At 45.2% G+C, this 19,137-nt stretch overlaps 1 protein-coding gene and 1 long non-coding RNA gene across 3 annotated transcripts in view; one reads left to right on the plus strand and one right to left on the minus strand.

Annotated features, from left to right (window-relative positions):
• The window catches only part of LOC137329678 (uncharacterized), a 54,619-nt gene extending 40,963 nt beyond the window's left edge, over window positions 1–13,656 (plus strand). Inside the window, exon 3 of the long non-coding RNA XR_010964963.1 lies at window positions 13,506–13,656. This is a non-coding gene — a long non-coding RNA (uncharacterized lncRNA). The remainder of the gene's footprint in view (window positions 1–13,505) is intronic.
• sgms2a (sphingomyelin synthase 2a) overlaps window positions 1–19,137 on the minus strand; it is a 70,449-nt gene that overhangs the window by 15,411 nt on the left and 35,901 nt on the right. For both annotated transcript variants that reach the window (XM_067994432.1, XM_067994433.1), the window contains 2 exons: window positions 18,140–18,900; window positions 208–325 (listed from right to left, as the gene is read on the minus strand). In XM_067994432.1, coding sequence (XP_067850533.1) covers window positions 208–325; window positions 18,140–18,582 — 561 coding nt within the window. In that variant the 5' untranslated portion in view covers window positions 18,583–18,900. The remainder of the gene's footprint in view (window positions 1–207; window positions 326–18,139; window positions 18,901–19,137) is intronic.

Consider the following 19,137-nt stretch of genomic DNA (forward strand, 5'->3'; position numbering starts at 1 on the left):
TAACACTCGTAATCGTTCCCCCCAGCTTAGATCAGCTAATTCAGCACAAACCAGCGACTGTTTCCGGGCCTGTTTTTCTGTTGATTTTACATCTCTCAAAAATACACTGGTCCACTGCAATACTCAAACCTCTCTTGGGCAACTGTAAATAAAAAGTGAATACAATTGCAAATTGCAGAGAAACTTGTTTTAATGCTAGGGTCTTACCTTTGGTGCACACTGAAAGTGCATGCCAGGCACAGGTAAAGTTGTGATATACATGGTGATACACCTGTACAGGTACAGAGTTCCCATTATGAAGAAAAACCTGCGTCCCACGATTGACCTACAGTAGAAAGAAAAATCAGTGTAAACTAAGCATTTACCTCATCACCTATAGGGATCTCACTGCTGGATAACGGAGAGTTGATATTGTAAAAATAAAAATATGCACCAAGTAATCGGATCTCTGTTTCCAACTCCAGAAGCTTCTGAATGAACACCAATTTACAACAAAAAAAAGCCAAAATGATCACCAAAACACATTCTTCCTAATGCCCGCATCCTTGCTCCACTGACCCGTGTTGCGGTATTGTTCCTCAAGTGGCCATTTTCCATGTGTAAGCCAAGGCTGCAAGTGCTGCTATTCGACTCGGGAGGTGGAGGGAGGGGGGGAAATCGCCACAACCGAGCCAGAAACTTTTCTCAGCCAACATCCACGGATATTGCAGCAGACACCGCTGGATAGCAATCAGGGCAGTAGCTCCAATAAAACTCCCCCCAAACCCAATCTAGTCCAGGACTCTGATGCCAAGCGTACAGCCATCATTACTGCCTGCTCACTCAGAGCAGTGACCAAATCTGGACCTCTGGTATGAATAGTACCCACATCACACAGTGCATGGAATGTTTCTTTTAAAAAAACTTGCATTTATATAACACCTTTCAGGACTTCCTAAAGCACTTTATAGTCACTGTTGTAATTAAGGAAATGCAGCAGCCAATTTGTGCACAACAAGTTCCCACAAACAGCAATGTGATAATGACCAGATAATCTGTTCTTTTAGTGATGTTGGTTGAGGGATAAATATTGACCAGGACACCAGGGAGAACTCCCCTCCTTTTCTTCAAATAGTGTCATGGGATCTTGTACGTCCACCTGAGAGGGAAAACGGATCCTCGGTTTACCGATCCATCTGAAAGGCGGCACCTCCAACAGTGCAGCACTCTCTCAGTACTGCTCTGAAGTAGCAGCCTAAATTTCATGCTCAAATCTCTAAAGTGGGACTTGAACCCACAACCTTCTGACTCAGAGGAGAGGCGCTACCGCTGAGCCAAGGCTAACACCTAAATTGATGGTAGAATCTTGTAGTGTATGTGGAAAGCATGTCGGTTATTGAAGAACCAGGAACTATTTTTATTTGGGAAAGGATAGGTACAAATGACTAAATGCATTTAACTGGGGGAACAAATTTTTATCTGGCTCTTTTTCATGTCTTTACTCCTGCTATAGATGCCCAGGCTGCATACCCTGGACTCCAGCTGAGGTAGATGAGTGACTGCAGATAATCCCATAACCTCCCATCCCACTCTGACCAGCTGTGGCCCAGGATACAACCTCTGTTTCACCACTTCTTCCAAGCACTGGGCACTTAGCTTCTCGTCAGCAGGGTTAGCAACTCTGGTTGGACGTATCCCAGGAGGTTTTCATCACGTGACCTCCCGCCTCTAACCATCCCACCCCCGTGTTCCCGCCCAACACATAGAAACATAGAAAATAGGAGCAAGAGTAGGCCATTCGGCCCTTCGGGCCTGCTCCGCCATTCAAAATGACAGTGGCTGATCATCTAACTCAGTACCCTGTTCCCGCTTTTTCCCCCATATCCCTTTAGCATTAAGACACGTCCATCCTCGCGGTGCACCGCCTTCCCACGCCAATTGGAAAGCGAATAAACTATTAGTTCGCGATTGAATGATTCTTGACGGTCAGTCAAAACAGCCTTTTTCCATCTCTGATATTTTTACAACCAATAAATAAAAGCATTCAAAATGAAAAAAAAACCTTTTTTAATATTCCTCCCAAGTTGCTCCCAGCAGTGCCCAGGAGACTAATCTTCAATTCCTGAACACTCCAGGACAACCCAGGGGGGCTGGCAACGCTACTCATCAGTGTGGCACTGTCCACCCGGGAAATAAATCTTTAGCGTTGGGGGGCGGTTGTGATCAGAACGTTAGCCGAAACTGAGATTAAACTTCAGATATTCCAATCTGTGGCACAATGCACTAACCAACATTTCTTAGAAATTAAAAGCCTCGTCTCAAAATAGCACTTGGCTGATTTTTTTTTGTTACAAAAGAACAGGTTTAAAATTAAACAAAAAGGGGAGTGGCACCTTAATCTACTTTTGGTCATTTTCTCCATGACATACAACTCAAAGCAATAGCTTCAGAATTGGTTAGCGCTGAAAGCTAGACCCTGTGCATAAAAGGCAGTCACTGCAATACAACCAGGTGGTTTTGTCTCGAATACTCAAGTCACGAGTACACAAAACAAGATTAACAATGGTGCGGGTCTCTCGCAGCTTATCAGAGTTGAACCGATGCCAAACCCAATTCCCATGTTCTAAATTCACTCCGTAAGACTTATAGCATAAAGAAAGACACAGTTAAATTATTTCTGGGCAAACAACACTTCACTATCAGCAGCCAGCTGACTGAACAGAACTCACAGCTTGATGAAATTGAGATAGCATCGTGCTACTCACTAGTTAATTTTTTTTCTTGCAAAGATATGTAGCTCTTGTTTACATAGGAACCTTTCCTCTCCCACATTGTGGATCTCAACAGGCCACTGAACTCTTTTCAAGACATACAGCTGGTTGTTAAGAGACTTGCAACCACAGGCTTGTGATGGGATCAAACTTCTCCCCACACACCATACTGCTGCACCGTGACCATGGGTACTCAATCCAACTCTAAGCTCGCACTGAAACAGCTCCAAACATTTTTCTATTTGTTAAACAATTCTCAGCTTCCTAATCTACCATTTATATAAATGAGAAATGGACATGTGAACCAGGCATGTGTTATAGGCCAGTGTGTGTTAAATACAGAACAATGCTTTTCATAGAAAGGAAATTTAACACCATAGTTGCACTATCAGGAAAGGGCCCCTTAAGCCCATTTGTAAAATATGCATTAAAGGCAAAAGTTGTATCCTGAGTAAATGTGTGGAGGTAAAGATCAGAGGGCCCAGGTTCAATTCCTCAGCGTGTGCTCAGTTAGTTGAACTCAGTTGGAACAGCAATTGGTTAGGGGAGAGAGAAAAATCACCCAAGGCTCTTGTTTATAATTGCTCTCCAATGACCTGTTACAGGAGCGAGCCTTTGGCTTAGTGGTAGTATTCCTGCCTCGAGTTAGAAGGTGCAGGGTTTGAACCCCACTCAAGACAGTCCTGGCGAGTGGAGACTGGAGCACCAGGTCTGAATTCTGGGTTGACATATCATACAGCACAGAAGGAGGCCATTTGGCCCATCGTGCCTGTGCCAGCTCTTTGAAAGAGCTATCCAATTAGTCCCACTGCCCTGCTCTTTCCCCATAGCCCTGCAAAATTTTTCCTTTTCAAGTATATACCCAATTCCCTTTTGAAAGTTACTATTGAATCTGCTTCCACCACCCTTTCAAGCAGTGCATTCCAAATCATAACAACTCACTGCGTAAGAAAATTCTCCTCATCTCCCCTCTGGTTCTTTTGCCAATTACCTTGAATCTGTGTCCTCTGGTTACCAAACCTTCTGCCACTAGAAACGGTTTCTCCCTATCTACCCTATCAAAACCCTTCATAATTTTGGACACCTCTATCAAATCTACCCTCAACTTCTCTGCTCTAAGCAGAACAATCCCAGCTTCTCTAGCCTCTCCATTTAACTGAAGTCCTTCATCCCTGGTACCAGGATACTTGTTTGTGTTGGGCGTGAGTGGCTCTCCATCATATGGGCTTAAAATTATGAACAGCAACAGCCACAACCTGCGGGACTCCATTACCGACTGGTTTCCGCTCCGATACCTCCCCACACACCACCTGTGTCTCTGCTGTCTACTTTCCAACCATGTGTTAATCCAGCCTATTATGTTCCATGGACCCCCATCTTGTAAATTAGTATTTTATATGGAATAGTTTCCAATGCCTTTCTGAAATCCAGGTAGTTAACATCCACCAGATCTGAACGACCTTAAAAAAAAAATCTAGTAACTTGATGAAACAAGGACTGCTCCCTCTCTCTAATCAGCCACTGTTCTTCCTAGATTCCTTAGGTTATCCCTCAAAGTCTCAAACACCTTACCACAATCTGTGTAATTTGAGGGTTCATCCCTTGCACTGTTTTTATGGAGATCCTGGGGCAGAACTTGCTCCCAAAATAATGGAGGAGCTCAACAGCGCTCTCTGTTTTTAATGGCGAATTGAAGGAGCAAGTTTTCTGCGTTTGCAGATGTGCACTAAAATGCGGAAATCATGAACTTGCACCTAGTGGTTCTCCGGCGATTTGACAGCTTCAAATTAAAGGGCCACCACATACTGTAATCATTGAAATCACTGAAAAATCGCAAACTTGCTCATCCGCCCAGTTGGAAAGTAACTAATTACGCTGGATGGTGAGAGAGATCCTCCTGGATACCCAGAGGATCACACACACAATGAACATAGCATCCATAACAGCCATCTCAACTGACGTATGTGGGAGTGTGTGTTTGGTCGCATATAGCGCGCATGTTCATGCTATATACAGTGGATGGTGAATCCATCTGAATGAAGATGGCCGAAGTCTCCCTTTTCCGATTGCTTCCTGTAGTCGCTCGCAGTTTGAGCAGCCGAATGAAGCTGCCTGAAGTCTGCATCAGCTGCTCGCACCGTTAACAACTATGGAAGGCAGTCTCAAAGTGGAGACTTTGGGCAGCTTCAATGAGCTGCTCGCACTGAGTGTATTGAGAGCAATGCAGGAAACTCCCTGCCCAGTCTCGAAGTGATGATCGACAGCTGCAGGCCATGATGTGGACATGCCGGTGATGGACTGGGGTGGACAAATGTAAGGACTTGCAAAACACCAGCTTATAGTCCAACAGTTTTATTTTAAATCACAAGCTTTCGTAGCTTACCTCCTTCATTAGGTGAGTGAAGGGTTCTAAAAACGCATAACATATATAGTCAGAGAACAGTGCCTGATGATTACAGATAATCTTCCCAACTGCCCCCTATCACATGTCAGCTGGGAGATGATCACAGCAATCAAAGGTGTCGTTGGTGTTCAGACAGGTTAGCCACGGAAAACATTACATCCCAGTATACTGAATACACAATGGGTCAGATGAGAGAGAGAGACACACACACACACACACACACACACACACACAGAGACAGCCACAGCGAAAAATCGCATAGACCTCCTCAGAAGACAAACACGGGACACAACCAACAGAGTACCCTTCGTCGTCCAGCACTTCCCTGGAGCAGAGAAACTACGCCATGTTCTTCGCAGCCTTCAACATGTCATCGATGACGACGAACGCCTCGCTAAGGCCATCCCCACGCCTCCACTACTCTCCTTCAAACAGCCACCTAACCTCAAACAGACCATCGTTCACAGCAAATTACTCAGCTTTCAGGAGAACAGTGTCCACGACACCACACAACCCTGCCACGGCAAACTCTGCAAGACATGCCAGATCATCGACACAGATACCACCATCACACGAGAGGACACCACCCACCAGGTACATGGTTCATACTCCTGTGACTCGGCCAACGTTGTCTACCTCATACGTTGCAGGAAAGGATGCCCCGGAGCATGGTACATTGGCGAGACCATGCAGACACTGCGACAACAGATGAACTGACACCGCACAACAATCGCCAGACAGTAGGGTTCCCTCCCAGTCGGGGAACACTTCAGCAGTCAAGGACATTCAGCCTACGATCTTCGGGTAAGCGTTCTCCAAGGCGGCCTTCGAGACACACGACAACGCAAAATCGTCGAGCAGAAATTGATAGCCAAGTTCCGCACCCATGAGGACGGCCTCAACCGGGATCTTGGGTTCATGTCACGCTACATGTAACCCCACCAGCGAAAACAAGTTAGTTAGTTGTCTGTCTGTCTGTCTTTCTTGCTTTCTTTCCCCCTTGTCTATTCAGTATACTGGGATGTAATGTTTTCCGTGGCTAACCTGTCTGAACACCAACGACACCTTTGATTGCTGTGATATTCTCCCAGCCGAGATGGGATAGGGGGCCGTTGGAAAGATTATCTGTAATCACCAGGCATTGTTCTCTGACTATATATCCTATGCGTTTTAGAACCCTTCACTCACCTGACGAAGGAGGTAAGCTCCGAAAGCTTGTGATTTAAAATAAAACTGTTGGACTATAACCTGGTGTTGTGCAAGTCCTTACATTTAAAATGAAGAAAGTTCTTTGGCAGTTCCATCCCTGTTTTGTCTGATTTTCAACTGCAGGCTGTGTATTGGTACTGAAAGCCGATAACATAGCAGCAAAAACCGAATGTGAAGACGGATTCATATACTGGCATCTTCAATCAGTTGTTTACACCTTTTAACTACCGGAGGCAGTCAGAAAGTGGAGACTTCAGGCGGCTTCAATCGGGTTAAAGTAGCATAGTGGTTATGTTACTGGGCTAGTAATCCAGAGGCCTGGACGAAAATCCAGAGTCATGAGTTCAAATCCCGCCACAGCAGCTGGCGAATTTAAATTCAATTAATTAATTAAATTCAATTAATTAAATAAAATCTGGAATTAAAATACTAGTATCAGTAATGATGGCCATGAAAACCCATGATTGTCGTAAAAACCCATCTGGTTCACTAATGTCCTTCAGGGAAGGAAGCCTGCCGCCCTTACCCGGTCTGGCCTATATGTGACTCCAGACCCACAGCAATGTGGTTGATTCTTAATTGCCCTCTGAAATGGCCTAGCAAGCCACTCAGTTGTAAAATCTCGCTACGAAAAGTCATAATAAGAATAAAACCGGACGGACCACTCGGCATTGGACCACTAGGCACTGGACACGACAACGGCAAAACACCAAGCCCAGTCGACCCTGCAAGGTCCTCCTTACTAACATCTGGGGACTTGTGCCAAAGTTGGGAGAGCTGTCCCACAGACTAGTCAAGCAACAGCCTGACATAGCCATACTCACAGAATCATATCTTTCAGCCAACGTCCCAGACTCTTCCATCACCATCCCTGGGTATGTCCTGTCCCACCGGCAGGACAGACCCACCAGAGGTGGCGGTACAGTGATATACAGTCAGGAGGGAGTGGCCCTGGGAGTCCTCAACATTGACTCTGGACCCCATGAAATCTCATGGCATCAGGTCAAACATGGGCAAGGAAACCTCCTGCTGATTACCACCTACCGTCCTCCCTCAGCTGATGAATCAGTCCTCCTCCATGTTGAGCACCACTTGGAGGAAGCACTGAGGGTAGCAAGGGCACAAAATGTACTCTGGGTGGGGGACTTCAATGTCCATCACCAAGAGTGGCTCGGCAGCACCACTACTGACCGAGCTGGCCGAGTCCTGAAGGACATAGCTGCAAGACTGGGCCTGCGGCAGGTGGTGAGCGAACCAACACGAGGGAAAAACTTACTTGATCTCGTCCTCACCAATCTACCTGTCGCAAATGCATCTGTCCATGACAGTATTGGTAGGAGTGACCACCGCACAGTCCTCGCGGAGATGAAATCCCGTCTTCGCACTGAGGACACCATCCAACGTGTTGTGTGGCACTACCACCGTGCTAAATGGGATAGATTCAGAACAGATCTAGCAGCTCAAAACTGGGCATCCATGAGGCGCTGTGGGCCATCAGCAGCAGCAGAATTGTATTCCAGCACAATCTGTAACCTCATGGCCCGGCATATTCCTCACTCTACCATTACCAACAAGCCAGGGGATCAACCCTGGTTCAATGAGGAGTGTAGAAGAGCATGCCAGGAACAGCACCAGGCGTACCTAAAAATGAGGTGCCAACCTGGTGAAGCTACAACTCAGGACGACATGCATGCTAAACAGCGGAAGCAACATGCTATAGACAGAGCTAAGCGATTCCACAACCAACGGATCAGATCAAAGCTCTGCAGTCCTGCCACATCCAGTCGTGAATGGTGGTGGACAATTAAACAACTAACGGGAGGAGGAGGCTCTGAAAACATCCCCATTCTCAATGATGGCGGAGTCCAGCACGTGAGTGCAAAAGACAAGGCTGAAGCGTTTGCAACCATCTTCAGCCAGAAGTGCCGAGTGGATAATCCATCTCAGCCTCCTCCCGATATCCCCACCATCACAGAAGCCAGTCTTCGGCCAATTCGATTCACTCCACGTGATATCAAGAAACGGCTGAGTGCACTGGATATAGCAAAGGCTATGGGCCCCGACAACATCCCAGCTGTAGTGCTGAAGACTTGTGCTCCAGAACTAGCTGCGCCTCTAGCCAAGCTGTTCCAGTACAGCTACAACACTGGCATCCACCCGACAATGTGGAAAATTGCCCAGGTATGTCCTGTCCACAAAAAGCAGGACAAATCCAATCCGGCCAATTACCGCCCCATCAGTCTACTCTCGATCATCAGCAAAGTGATGGAAGGTGTCGTCGACAGTGCTATCAAGCGGCACTTACTCACCAATAACCTGCTCACCGATGCTCAGTTTAGGTTCCGCCAGGACCACTCGGCTCCAGACCTCATTACAGCCTTGGTCCAAACATGGACAAAAGAGCGGAATTCCAGAGGTGAGGTGAGAGTGACTGCCCTTGACATCAAGGCAGCATTTGACCGAGTGTGGCACCAAGGAGCCCTAGTAAAATTGAAGTCAATGGGAATCAGGGGGAAAACTCTCCAGTGGCTGGAGTCATACCTAGCACAAAGGAAGATGGTAGTGGTTGTTGGAGGCCAATCATCTCAGCCCCAGGGCATTGCTGCAGGAGTTCCTCAGGGCAGTGTCCTAGGCCCAACCATCTTCAGCTGCTTCATCAATGACCTTCCCTCCATCATAAGGTCAGAAATGGGGATGTTCGCTGATGACTGCACAGTGTTCAGTTCCATTCGCAACCCCTCAAATAATGAAGCAGTCCGAGCCTGCATGCAGCAAGACCCGGACAACATCCAGGCTTGGGCTCATAAGTGGCAAGTAACATTCGCGCCAGATAAGTGCCAGGCAATGACCATCTCCAACAAGAGAGAGTCTAACCACCTCCCCTTGACATTCAACGGCATTACCATCGCCGAATCCCCCACCATCAACATCCTGGGGGTCACCATTGACCAGAAACTTAACTGGACCAGCCATATAAATACTGTGGCTACGAGAGCAGGTCAGAGGCTGGGTATTCTGCGGCGAGTGACTCACCTCCTGACTCCCCAAAGCCTTTCCACCATCTACAAGGCACAAGTCAGGAGTGTGATGGAATACTCTCCACTTGCCTGGATGAGTGCAGCTCCAACAACACTCAAGAAGCTCGACACCATCCAAGATAAAGCAGCCCGCTTGATTGGCACCCCATCCACCACCCTAAACATTCACTCCCTTCACCACCGGCGCACTGTGGCTGCAGTGTGCACCATCCACAGGATGCACTGCAGCAACTCGCCAAGGCTTCTTCGACAGCACCTCCCAAACCCGCGACCTCTACCACCTAGAAGGACAAGGGCAGCAGGCGCATGGGAACAACACCACCTGCACGTTCCCCTCCAAGTCACACACCATCCCGACTTGGAAATATATCGCCGTTCCTTCATTGTCGCTGGGTCAAAATCCTGGAACTCCCTTCCTAACAGCACTGTGGGAGAACCGTCACCACACGGACTGCAGCAGTTCAAGAAGGCGGCTCACCACCACCTTCTCGAGGGCAATTAGGGATGGGCAATAAATGCCGGCCTTGCCAGCGACGCCCACATCCCGTGAACGAATAAAAAAAAAGTACTGAACTGCACAAAGTAGTCGGTGCGCTTAACAGTAAAGTTTTAAGCAGTGCCTTTGCAATTGCCGCCTATGGTGATGACAAATGGTTACGCCACTTGCCCAATATAGGCGGTTGCCCAGGATAAGCGGGGATGGTGTGAGTGGTGGGGACTGCGCCAAATAAACTTCTCCCCAGCCCTAAATTCCTCACTGAACCAAAATCTCACTCTGCCATAAGACCCTAAAGGTCAAATACTATGTTAAAATTCTTAAGTCTGCATGCACTTCCTGTCTACAAAACATACTTCATTTGGTCATACTTTTGTATCAACTTTCCCATTATAAATTTCATGACCACATTTCCCATACTATTTTGCAATATCAACTTTCATTATCGCTGTTTGGTGATGAAACCAATCGAATCATTCAAATTACTTTTTCAAAACAACTTTCATCCGCCATTTTTTCCCCTTCAATTCCTGAAATTCCTAAAAGGTTTTAAACAAAATAATAATTCAAAAATAAAAACAATATATTTCATAATAACAGGATTAAATTCAAACAACTGAATTGTTTTTGTGGAGCGGATTTTCCTGACCTTTGCCCCCATGGAACACCCATTTCCCCGGGCACAAAGGTCAGGAAGAAAGGGGCAGACACCAGGTTTTTGCATTTCTGGGGGAAGGGAAGCTGGACCCGGGCACATGGCCAAGATGTAAATGGGGCGGAACAGGATACTTTCTGCATCCCGCCTAGTCTTTCTGGGACTTGGCTTGCTGGGCACTGCAGTGCAGGGTCGTCAGTGGATCTATGCTGGTCGGAGGATTTGACAGTGACATGGAGGCCAAGTAGGGTTGTTTTTTTGTAATTCTCTTTCTCCCACACCCCACCCCCCAGTAAATTTCTAATACCCGGGACCTTCTGGTGGCTGATCTCTTCACTACCTCCTGCTGAGATGGTGATGCCCGATTCTTTACAGTCCTTCAAAAAGGCATTAAATAGATTTTGTGGTCATCACATTATATAGAAGGTAAGAATCAATTACTCCTGCATAATTAGTGAGTCTGGGACCTCCTGGTTTGCCTAATCCTCCATGACAGGTTGGAGAGGAATTTTTGCCAGAGGACTCCAGGTCTGTTTTTTTGCCTCTCCCAGGAGGTTGGGTAGGGTGGGGGGGGGAAAGGGAGGAATGGAATCAGCCAAAGGTTGGGGGTAGGCAAGTATGTAAGGGCCTGATGGCTTTTTCTCAACTTGGATATGAAAAGGTAAACACACTCCTGGTCAGAATGATCACTGGAGAGCAGAAGGTTTCAAAGAATTATGCTGTAAAGTTTTGCCAGTTAATGGGGTTGTTAAATGCCACCATTCTCCAAACTACCACAAGAGTTTAAACAAGACCACTACATGAAAGCAGCTTACATCAGTAGGCATGACTTGCAAAAAAAAAACATTTGCCTGTGGTTCGATGTGCACAACTGAACTGTAACAGTTTGGGCACCGCATCACAGGAAGGAGATATTGGCCTTGGAGGGGGTGCAGCGCAGATTCACCAGAATGATACTGGCGCTTAAAGGGTTAAATTGTGAGGACAGGCTGCATTAACTTGGCTTGTATTCCCTTTATAGAAGATTGAGGGGTAATCTAATTGAGGTGTTTAAAAAATAAAGCGATTCAATGGGGTAGAAACATAGAGAAACCATTTCCTCTGGTCGGGGAATCCAGACCCGGGGGCATAATCTTAAAATTAGAGGCAGGCCATTCGGGAGCGAAATCAAAAAGCATTTTTTCACCAAAGGGTAGTGGAAATCTGGAACACTCTCCCCCAAAATGCTGTAGATTCTGGGTTAATTGAAATTTTCAAGACTGAGATCGATAGATTTTTCTTAGGTAAGGGTATCAAGGGATACAGAGCAAAGGCAGGTAAATGGAGTTGAGGTACAGATCATCCATCATCTGATAGAATAGCAGAACAGGTTCATGGAGCCGAATGGCCTACTCCAGTTCTTTCGAATCCAACTAGATTTGTGCCTTCAAAACAGCTTATCCGCCAGCACTTTTCATTTGCTGCCCTTTGTAAGTTAAAGCTTGATGAAAAGTTTCTTAAAATGGTTAAGCAAGATAGTTAATCCCAGGGCTTTAGGATAAGTCAACAGTATAGATACATGCATGAGCCTTGGCTCAGTGGTAGCATTCTCGCCGCTGAGTCAGAATGTCATGGGTTCAAGCTCCACTCCAGAGACTTGAGCACCTAATCCAGGCCGACACTTCAGTGCAGTACCAAGGGAGTGCTGCACTATTAGAGGTGCCGTCTTTACAATGAGAAGTTAAATAGAGTCTGCCCCCTCAGGTGGATGTAAAAGATCCCACAGCACTATTCGAAGAGGAGCAAAGTTGTTCTCCCGGTGTCCTGGTCAACATCTAAAAACAGATGATCTGGTCACTTATCTGATTACTGTTTGTGGGATTTTGCTGTGCACAAATTGGCTGTCACGTTTCCTAAATTGCAACAGTGACCACACTTCAAAAGTACTTCATTGGCTGCAAAGTGCTTCGGGACGCCCCAAGGTCGTGAAAGGCACTATATAAATGCAAGTTCGTTCACCCACACGATCTACGGAAGAGCTGCAATTCACCAGGGCAACACGAAAATTCAATGGGTGGGGGGAGAAAGAGAACAATGTCAATGTGAATTGAGTCAACAATAACTCTGCAAGAAACAAGGGAAAATACCCCCAAATTTTTGCCACAATCTTCTGCTCTCCAAGTAAAGGATTGTTGGGTGTAATTACAGCTGAAGTTGTGACCAGCTCTCATCTCAATGCATTTTCAGTGCAATTTCAGATCACGTGCCTAGATTCAGGCTTTTTTTTTTGAGTGATTGGCCTTTAACAGTTTTTTTAGCTTGGCATCTATGGTATATCCTTTTAGCCCAAAACTAGGGTCCATAAATATAAGATAGTCACTAATAAATCCAGTAAGTAATTCAGGAGAAACTTCTTTACTCAGAGTGGTGAGAACGTGAATAGCATTGATGCATTTAAGGGGAAGCTAGATAAGTATGTGAGAGAGAAAGGAATGGAAGGATATGTTGATGGGGTGAGAGGAGGCTTGGTGGAAGATAAATACCAACATAGACCCATTGGGCCGAATGGCCTGTTTCTGTGCTGTAAATTCTATGTAATATCACAAGAGCACTTGACAAGGAAGTCTTAGTTTCCCTGTCTCTTTGCCCTCCTGATCAAATTGTTAGCTATGTTGCTACAAACCAAACCAACTATTAACACTCACAACGAACAGTCACCTGGGACAAGTACTGCCTGAGGATTCAAACTGTAGCTTCAGGACAGGAGGGTTGGAGAGAGAAAATTAAAAGGACAATTTATTTTTTTAAAAAAAGGTTTTTAAAAACCAAAATACTGGATATCTGGCAGAGGGTTTCAGGCAGTCATCCAGTCTCAACAGCCCAGTGAACAAACCGCAAGAGCAAAGATGTCAGTTGTTAGTGCCTTGTCATCCTGACTGACTGCCAACCAGTTTCTCTTTATTTGGCTCCTCAGATGTGTAAAGTCTGTTATGTTCTTAACTGCTCTGCTGGATGGAGTCCAAGAGAACGTCTCACATTTATAAGAACATAAGAAAAATCAGAGCTTTGGCCAAAAGCTCCCACTCTAGTGCATTAACTCTTCCATCGTGGCACCTGAATGCATTTTAAATAAACATAGGCTTTTTGCCTCTCTTACCCTGTATGGTAAATTATTCCAAACAAGTAAAGAAGTTTTTTTTTCTCTCCTGTATTTGCTCTAAATTTACTTTTCACTATGTCCTCTGGTCTTACATTCAAGTAGGAATTTGGGTTTTTACCGTATTTCAGCATTGGCTCAGTTTCAGCACTCTTGTCTTTGAGTCAGAAGGTTGTTAGTTCAAGTCCCACTCCGGAGACTTGAACACATAATCCAATGCAGTGCTGCACCATCTGAGGTGCTGTCTTTCAGATGAGATGTTAAACTGTGGTCCTGTCTGCCCTCAGGTGGACGAAAAAGATCCCATGCCATTATTCAAAGAAGAGCGGGGAGAACTCCCCGGTACCCTGGTCAATATTTATCCCTCAACCAACGTCGCTAAAACAGATGATCTGGTCATTATCACATTGCTGTATGCGGGAGCTTGCTGTGGAAATTGGCTGCCGCATTTCCTACGTTACAACAGTAACTACACTTCTGAAGTACTTCATTGGCTATAAAGCGTTTTGGGACGTCCTGAGGTCATAAATGGTGCTATATAAATGCAAGATCTTTCTTTCTCAGTGGTATTTAACTCTGTTTATGGGTGAGAGCTCCTGCAAATTGTAATGCACTCCTGGAACCGCAAATATTGGCACACCCTACACCAACTTCTGAAAGACTGTCAGTTACACAGAGGAAAACAGTACTAGGGTTGCAGAAAAAAAAACTTGCATTTATATAGTGCCTTTTATGACCTCCGGATGACCCAAAGCGCTTTACAGCCAATAAAGTACTTCCGAAGTGTAGTCGCGGTTGTAAAGTAGGGAAACACGGCAAATAATTTACGCATTGCCATGTCCCACATACAGCAATAAAATAAATGATGTTTTATTAATATATACAGTAACAGGAATAGGATGAGTAAATCAACAAAAACAGAAAGCAAACAGACAAAAAGGAACTTTGGGAAGTCCAGTTTGAACATTTATGCCATACCTGTACCATTTAAGATTTTATACCTAAGTTGAGGCCCATTCCATTATCCACCTTATTTCTTGACTGTAGAACTTAAATTGCTTTCTCTGTCCCCATAATTCATATCCTTTATACTTGGGATGAGTTTTATTGCTCTTTTCTCTACATTTATTATCAGATCAACTTTGGCAAGACTGTGTCTGCAGTACTTCTCTGACTCATTCCAACCCCCATGTGTTGATCTTTTTATTACAATGACTAGAATGAGACTATACATTTATCAGACCAGACCTGCAAGTCTGAAGAGCACCATTACCCACATCTGGAAACACACTGTCACATTCTGTTTGCTTTGGCAACCAGTGTCTCACATTATGAATCGTTCAACAGAACAAGCCACATCATCCCAATGGCTTACATTGGTCATGGAGTCCTCCTATTTACTAAATAGCTGCAGACATTAACTCAGACCAACTCCAACAGCACAAAATAGTTACAGCTACAGGAAGACCTCAGTGCAAAATCTGCCAGACAATTTGCCAAATCAACTAGTTTGTAGGCACACTGAGGCAAGCTAGTCAAAATCAGGAATATCCCAACCGAGCTGACAATTCCAGTCAGCCAACTTAGAATAAGGACCAATATCATCCAGTGATTAAGGTGTCTGGAAATGGGCCTATGTTAAGCTTTGAATCAGTGAAGGAACAAAAATCGATATTGAAAATTTGTGCGTGCAGAACTCTGGTTGTTTGTGTCTATGAAAAGCTGACTAAGATGAAAAAAAAAAATCAAAAACAAACAAGACATGCAAGAGGCAGCTGCATACTTGCAAGCTTACCGCACGGACTTCAGACAGAGTGCAATGAGGACATCCTGCTGTTTACTAATTCGAGACTAACCCAAAACTAACGCAGGACAGCCCCAAATTCATCCTTATGGATTACCCTCTATGGAATATTACGTCACAGTATGAATCATTAGAAGTTTAAAAAGTGTAGCCCGCAAAGAAAATTCTACGTGGGACAAACGTTGATGGTTTCAGCTAAAATAGTAGTGGAGATGGGAATTTCTTATTAGATTATTAAAATCATTACTTAATTTATCTTTTTAAAAAAGAGATAGCATGCATTATGGCAAGTACAAACTTTTTTTCACCCCGAAAAATATTTATCGTAAATCTTGTGCTCATCCAGCTGGAGGATAAGAGTGCTGGGACTTGGAGCACCTTTGCCCACCTTGTATCAGGGTCAAGAACTAGAGTTAGATACAGCACATCTATTGCAAACTCTAGTTAGCTACAGCACCTCGCTAGATGCAGAATGAAGCTCTCTCTACTCTGCTTCAATTATGTTACTTTGGCTCTATTTCAGAGGACTGTCCCTGGTCATACTAGTGTTTAATTTTCCAGTTAACACACCAGGGGGGCAAAATTGGATAAGGGCCTATTACTGGGAGGGGGTAGCGTGATCCACTATTACCCCACGCCCAACGGCCCCTGCGCAGGCAGGACGAGACTTTTGTGAGGCTTGAGGACTTGACTTCAAGTAGTGTTCCGAATCAGCGTTGACACAAGGATTTGATGCAATTTGCACTTTCCACTAGCAGGGGGAGCCCCAATCCTTAAAGGCAGGCTGTCTCTTAAAAATCTCTTTAAAAAGGTAGCTGGTACCTGTTATTTGGTGAAAATAATGGTCTGCTGGCTGCACGGAGTCTGAACAGAGATCCGACATCTCACATGCAAAACACAGATGCAGCTCCAGTCCCTATGTTTACAAGTTATCTTAAAACATTGAATAAAGCTTGCAGACTACTAAATCCCACATCCTCCAATCTGCATGCCAGACCTCACCAATCTGCCGATGTGAGTTTGTACCAAGCAAGAGTACATGCACCAAGGTTCTCTGCTGATGCACTAGAGGCCTTGGTGCAAGAGGTGGACAGGAGGAGGGACATCCTATATCCGCGGTGGGGGGGGGGGGGGGGGGGCAACAGGGCCTCCAGATATATACCCAAAAGGCAGTGGGAGACGAAGCCAATGCCAGGCACACAGCAACATGAACATGGATGCAGTGCAGGAAGTTGTTCAATGCTTTGACATGAGTGGTCAACATGAGGTCAACAGTCAAGTGGTATCTCCTACCAACTGCACCACTAGCCGCATCCACTGGTCCACACACCACACCCCGCATCACCCACATACCAACAAACTCTTTCCATCATTACTCAACTCTTCCAATCAGGTATTTCCTTTTACCCTTACATATTACCACTGTTGCAAGCCGCCCACCCACACTGGCAGCTATACAACCATGACAGGCACATCACCCAGACACACGTCCCGCTTTCTTGCAGGAGAAGATGGCACATATCAGGAGGCAGCAAGTGACAGTGGCATTTAGCCCCTCGAGCCTGTTCCACAATTCAATGAGATCATGGTGGACCTGTGACCTAACTCCATATACCCGCCTTAGCCCCAAATCCCTTAATACCCTTGGTTCACAGAAATCTATCAATCTTAGATTTAGAATTCACAATTGAGCTATTTGCAGAAGAGCGTTCTAAACATCTCCCACCCTTTGCGTGTAGAAGCATTTCTTAACTTCACTGCTGGCTATAAATGTTAGGCTATGTCCCCTAGTCCTAGTATTCAAGTATAAGAGACCTCCAAAAGCAGTTACAAATATCTCGGCAGCCAGAAGCAATAATCCAGTCACTAACCTGTAAATCCTGCATGGTCCCTTTAAATAGTGTTGGTGGGGGTCCTCCATGCACTCAAAGACACATTCAGATGGTCGGGGTTAAGTCTGTGCGTTAGTCACCATTTTGGGACTTATCACTTTAAAGCAGCGTTACACACTGATTGTATCCATTTTCTCCTTACATTACATGCTTCCGGCATTCAATATTTGCGCATGCGCTAACTCCTATACCAAGATGGCGTCTGGCGCATATCATGCTGGAAACGTGCGTGCGCAGCCAAGGTGCCATCTTGGATGTTGGAGGCGCCAGGTAACGCCGAAACAACAGACCCTACACAGCCCAATTTAGCGCCCCAGATATCTCTAAGGCCGCAGGGTGAGACTGCTCATAAATTTTACCTTATGTGCCTGTGTGCACCAGAAAATGCATCAGATATCGCAAACATATTGCGTGGCACATCATTATTGTCATCAAAGACGAGACACTTCTGTCTATTCAGTCTGGCCTAGATTCAAACTCAAGTCCCAGAGATCAAAGGACGGTTACTAACCAATGCACCCATCCCCTCTACCCCAATCCATTTTCAATCAAATAATCACACTAAGCACTTAAGTAACATAAAATGAAAAATAACTTTCCAGACATTGCCGTGAAAAAGCTGTGCCTGGTCCAATATCAAAGAACTCTGTAGAACTCAATGGGTCGCACACTGTTAAATTGTGAACAGTTGGAAGCTTTCATGTCTTAAGACTGCACCAATTAAACGATGAATTACATGGTAAAGAGGCACTCACCGGTATCGAAGAAGCAACCACTGAATTGTCCAGAGGCCAACGAGGATCAAACCATTGACTTCTGAAATCTTGAAAGCCCACTCAACACGATCTACATAGTCAAAGAACGTATCAGGTAGTGGAGGATTCTTCTCTTTGGGAGGAACTCTTTCATGTACAACGGTGATCATAACACTCGTCATAATCAAGTTGAATAGTGCATAAACAAAGGCAATGCCAGTCTTCCACCATTCCAGTGGAAATTTAGAGCTGGAGTCCGGTAAGGAGATTTGGATGTATTCCTTTTGATTCTTATGACCTTTTCTGATGCCATTTGGTAAACTATTAGATTTGGTGCCTTCATTGCCGATAGGGAGTAACGTGGTCCTGGCATGTCCACTGGAAGGCATGCTCTGCTGACCGGTTGCGTGTTCTTCAAACTGCAATGTTTCAATTACTTCCATCAACGTCAAGTAAAAACGGAAGCCACGCAAAATTATCCTCGCAATTGTTACAAGCTCTTCAGTCTATTCTTTTTTTTTTAAAGTGAAAAAAAGATCAGCACAACATTGTAGTACACAAGATTATTTACAGTAGACTAGTTTGTTGATTGGAGATGATTGAGATGGAGTGCAGGAATCAATGTAATCCCAAAGTGACCAACTATTCACGCAGAATGGGTTCTACATCGCAGTATCAAGGAGCTCGAAGAGTAGAGACTGCAGTCGGGGTATCCAAAGTGGAGCAGTGTTTGCCTCATTCCACTACCATTAAAATCTCATCTGTGAAAGGAAAGCCAGAAATAAGCATCTGTGGTTTAAACAGGACAGGGTTACATTAGAAAATCTCACACATGCATAGATAAAAATAACTTTTTCCCCTCCACGCTGGACACGGACTGATGTTAGAGTTCAGATTTACGGATGGTGATCACTCTCCAGCACATAATCCGATTGACTGTTGTTCTTGTGCGAGGCTGGACAGTGCCTATAGGCAGGCTGCTGCAATGCGAAGCGGGC

Source organism: Heptranchias perlo, chromosome 1, assembly GCF_035084215.1.
Source record: "Heptranchias perlo isolate sHepPer1 chromosome 1, sHepPer1.hap1, whole genome shotgun sequence".
In the NCBI taxonomy this organism is placed as follows: Eukaryota; Metazoa; Chordata; class Chondrichthyes; order Hexanchiformes; family Hexanchidae; genus Heptranchias; species Heptranchias perlo.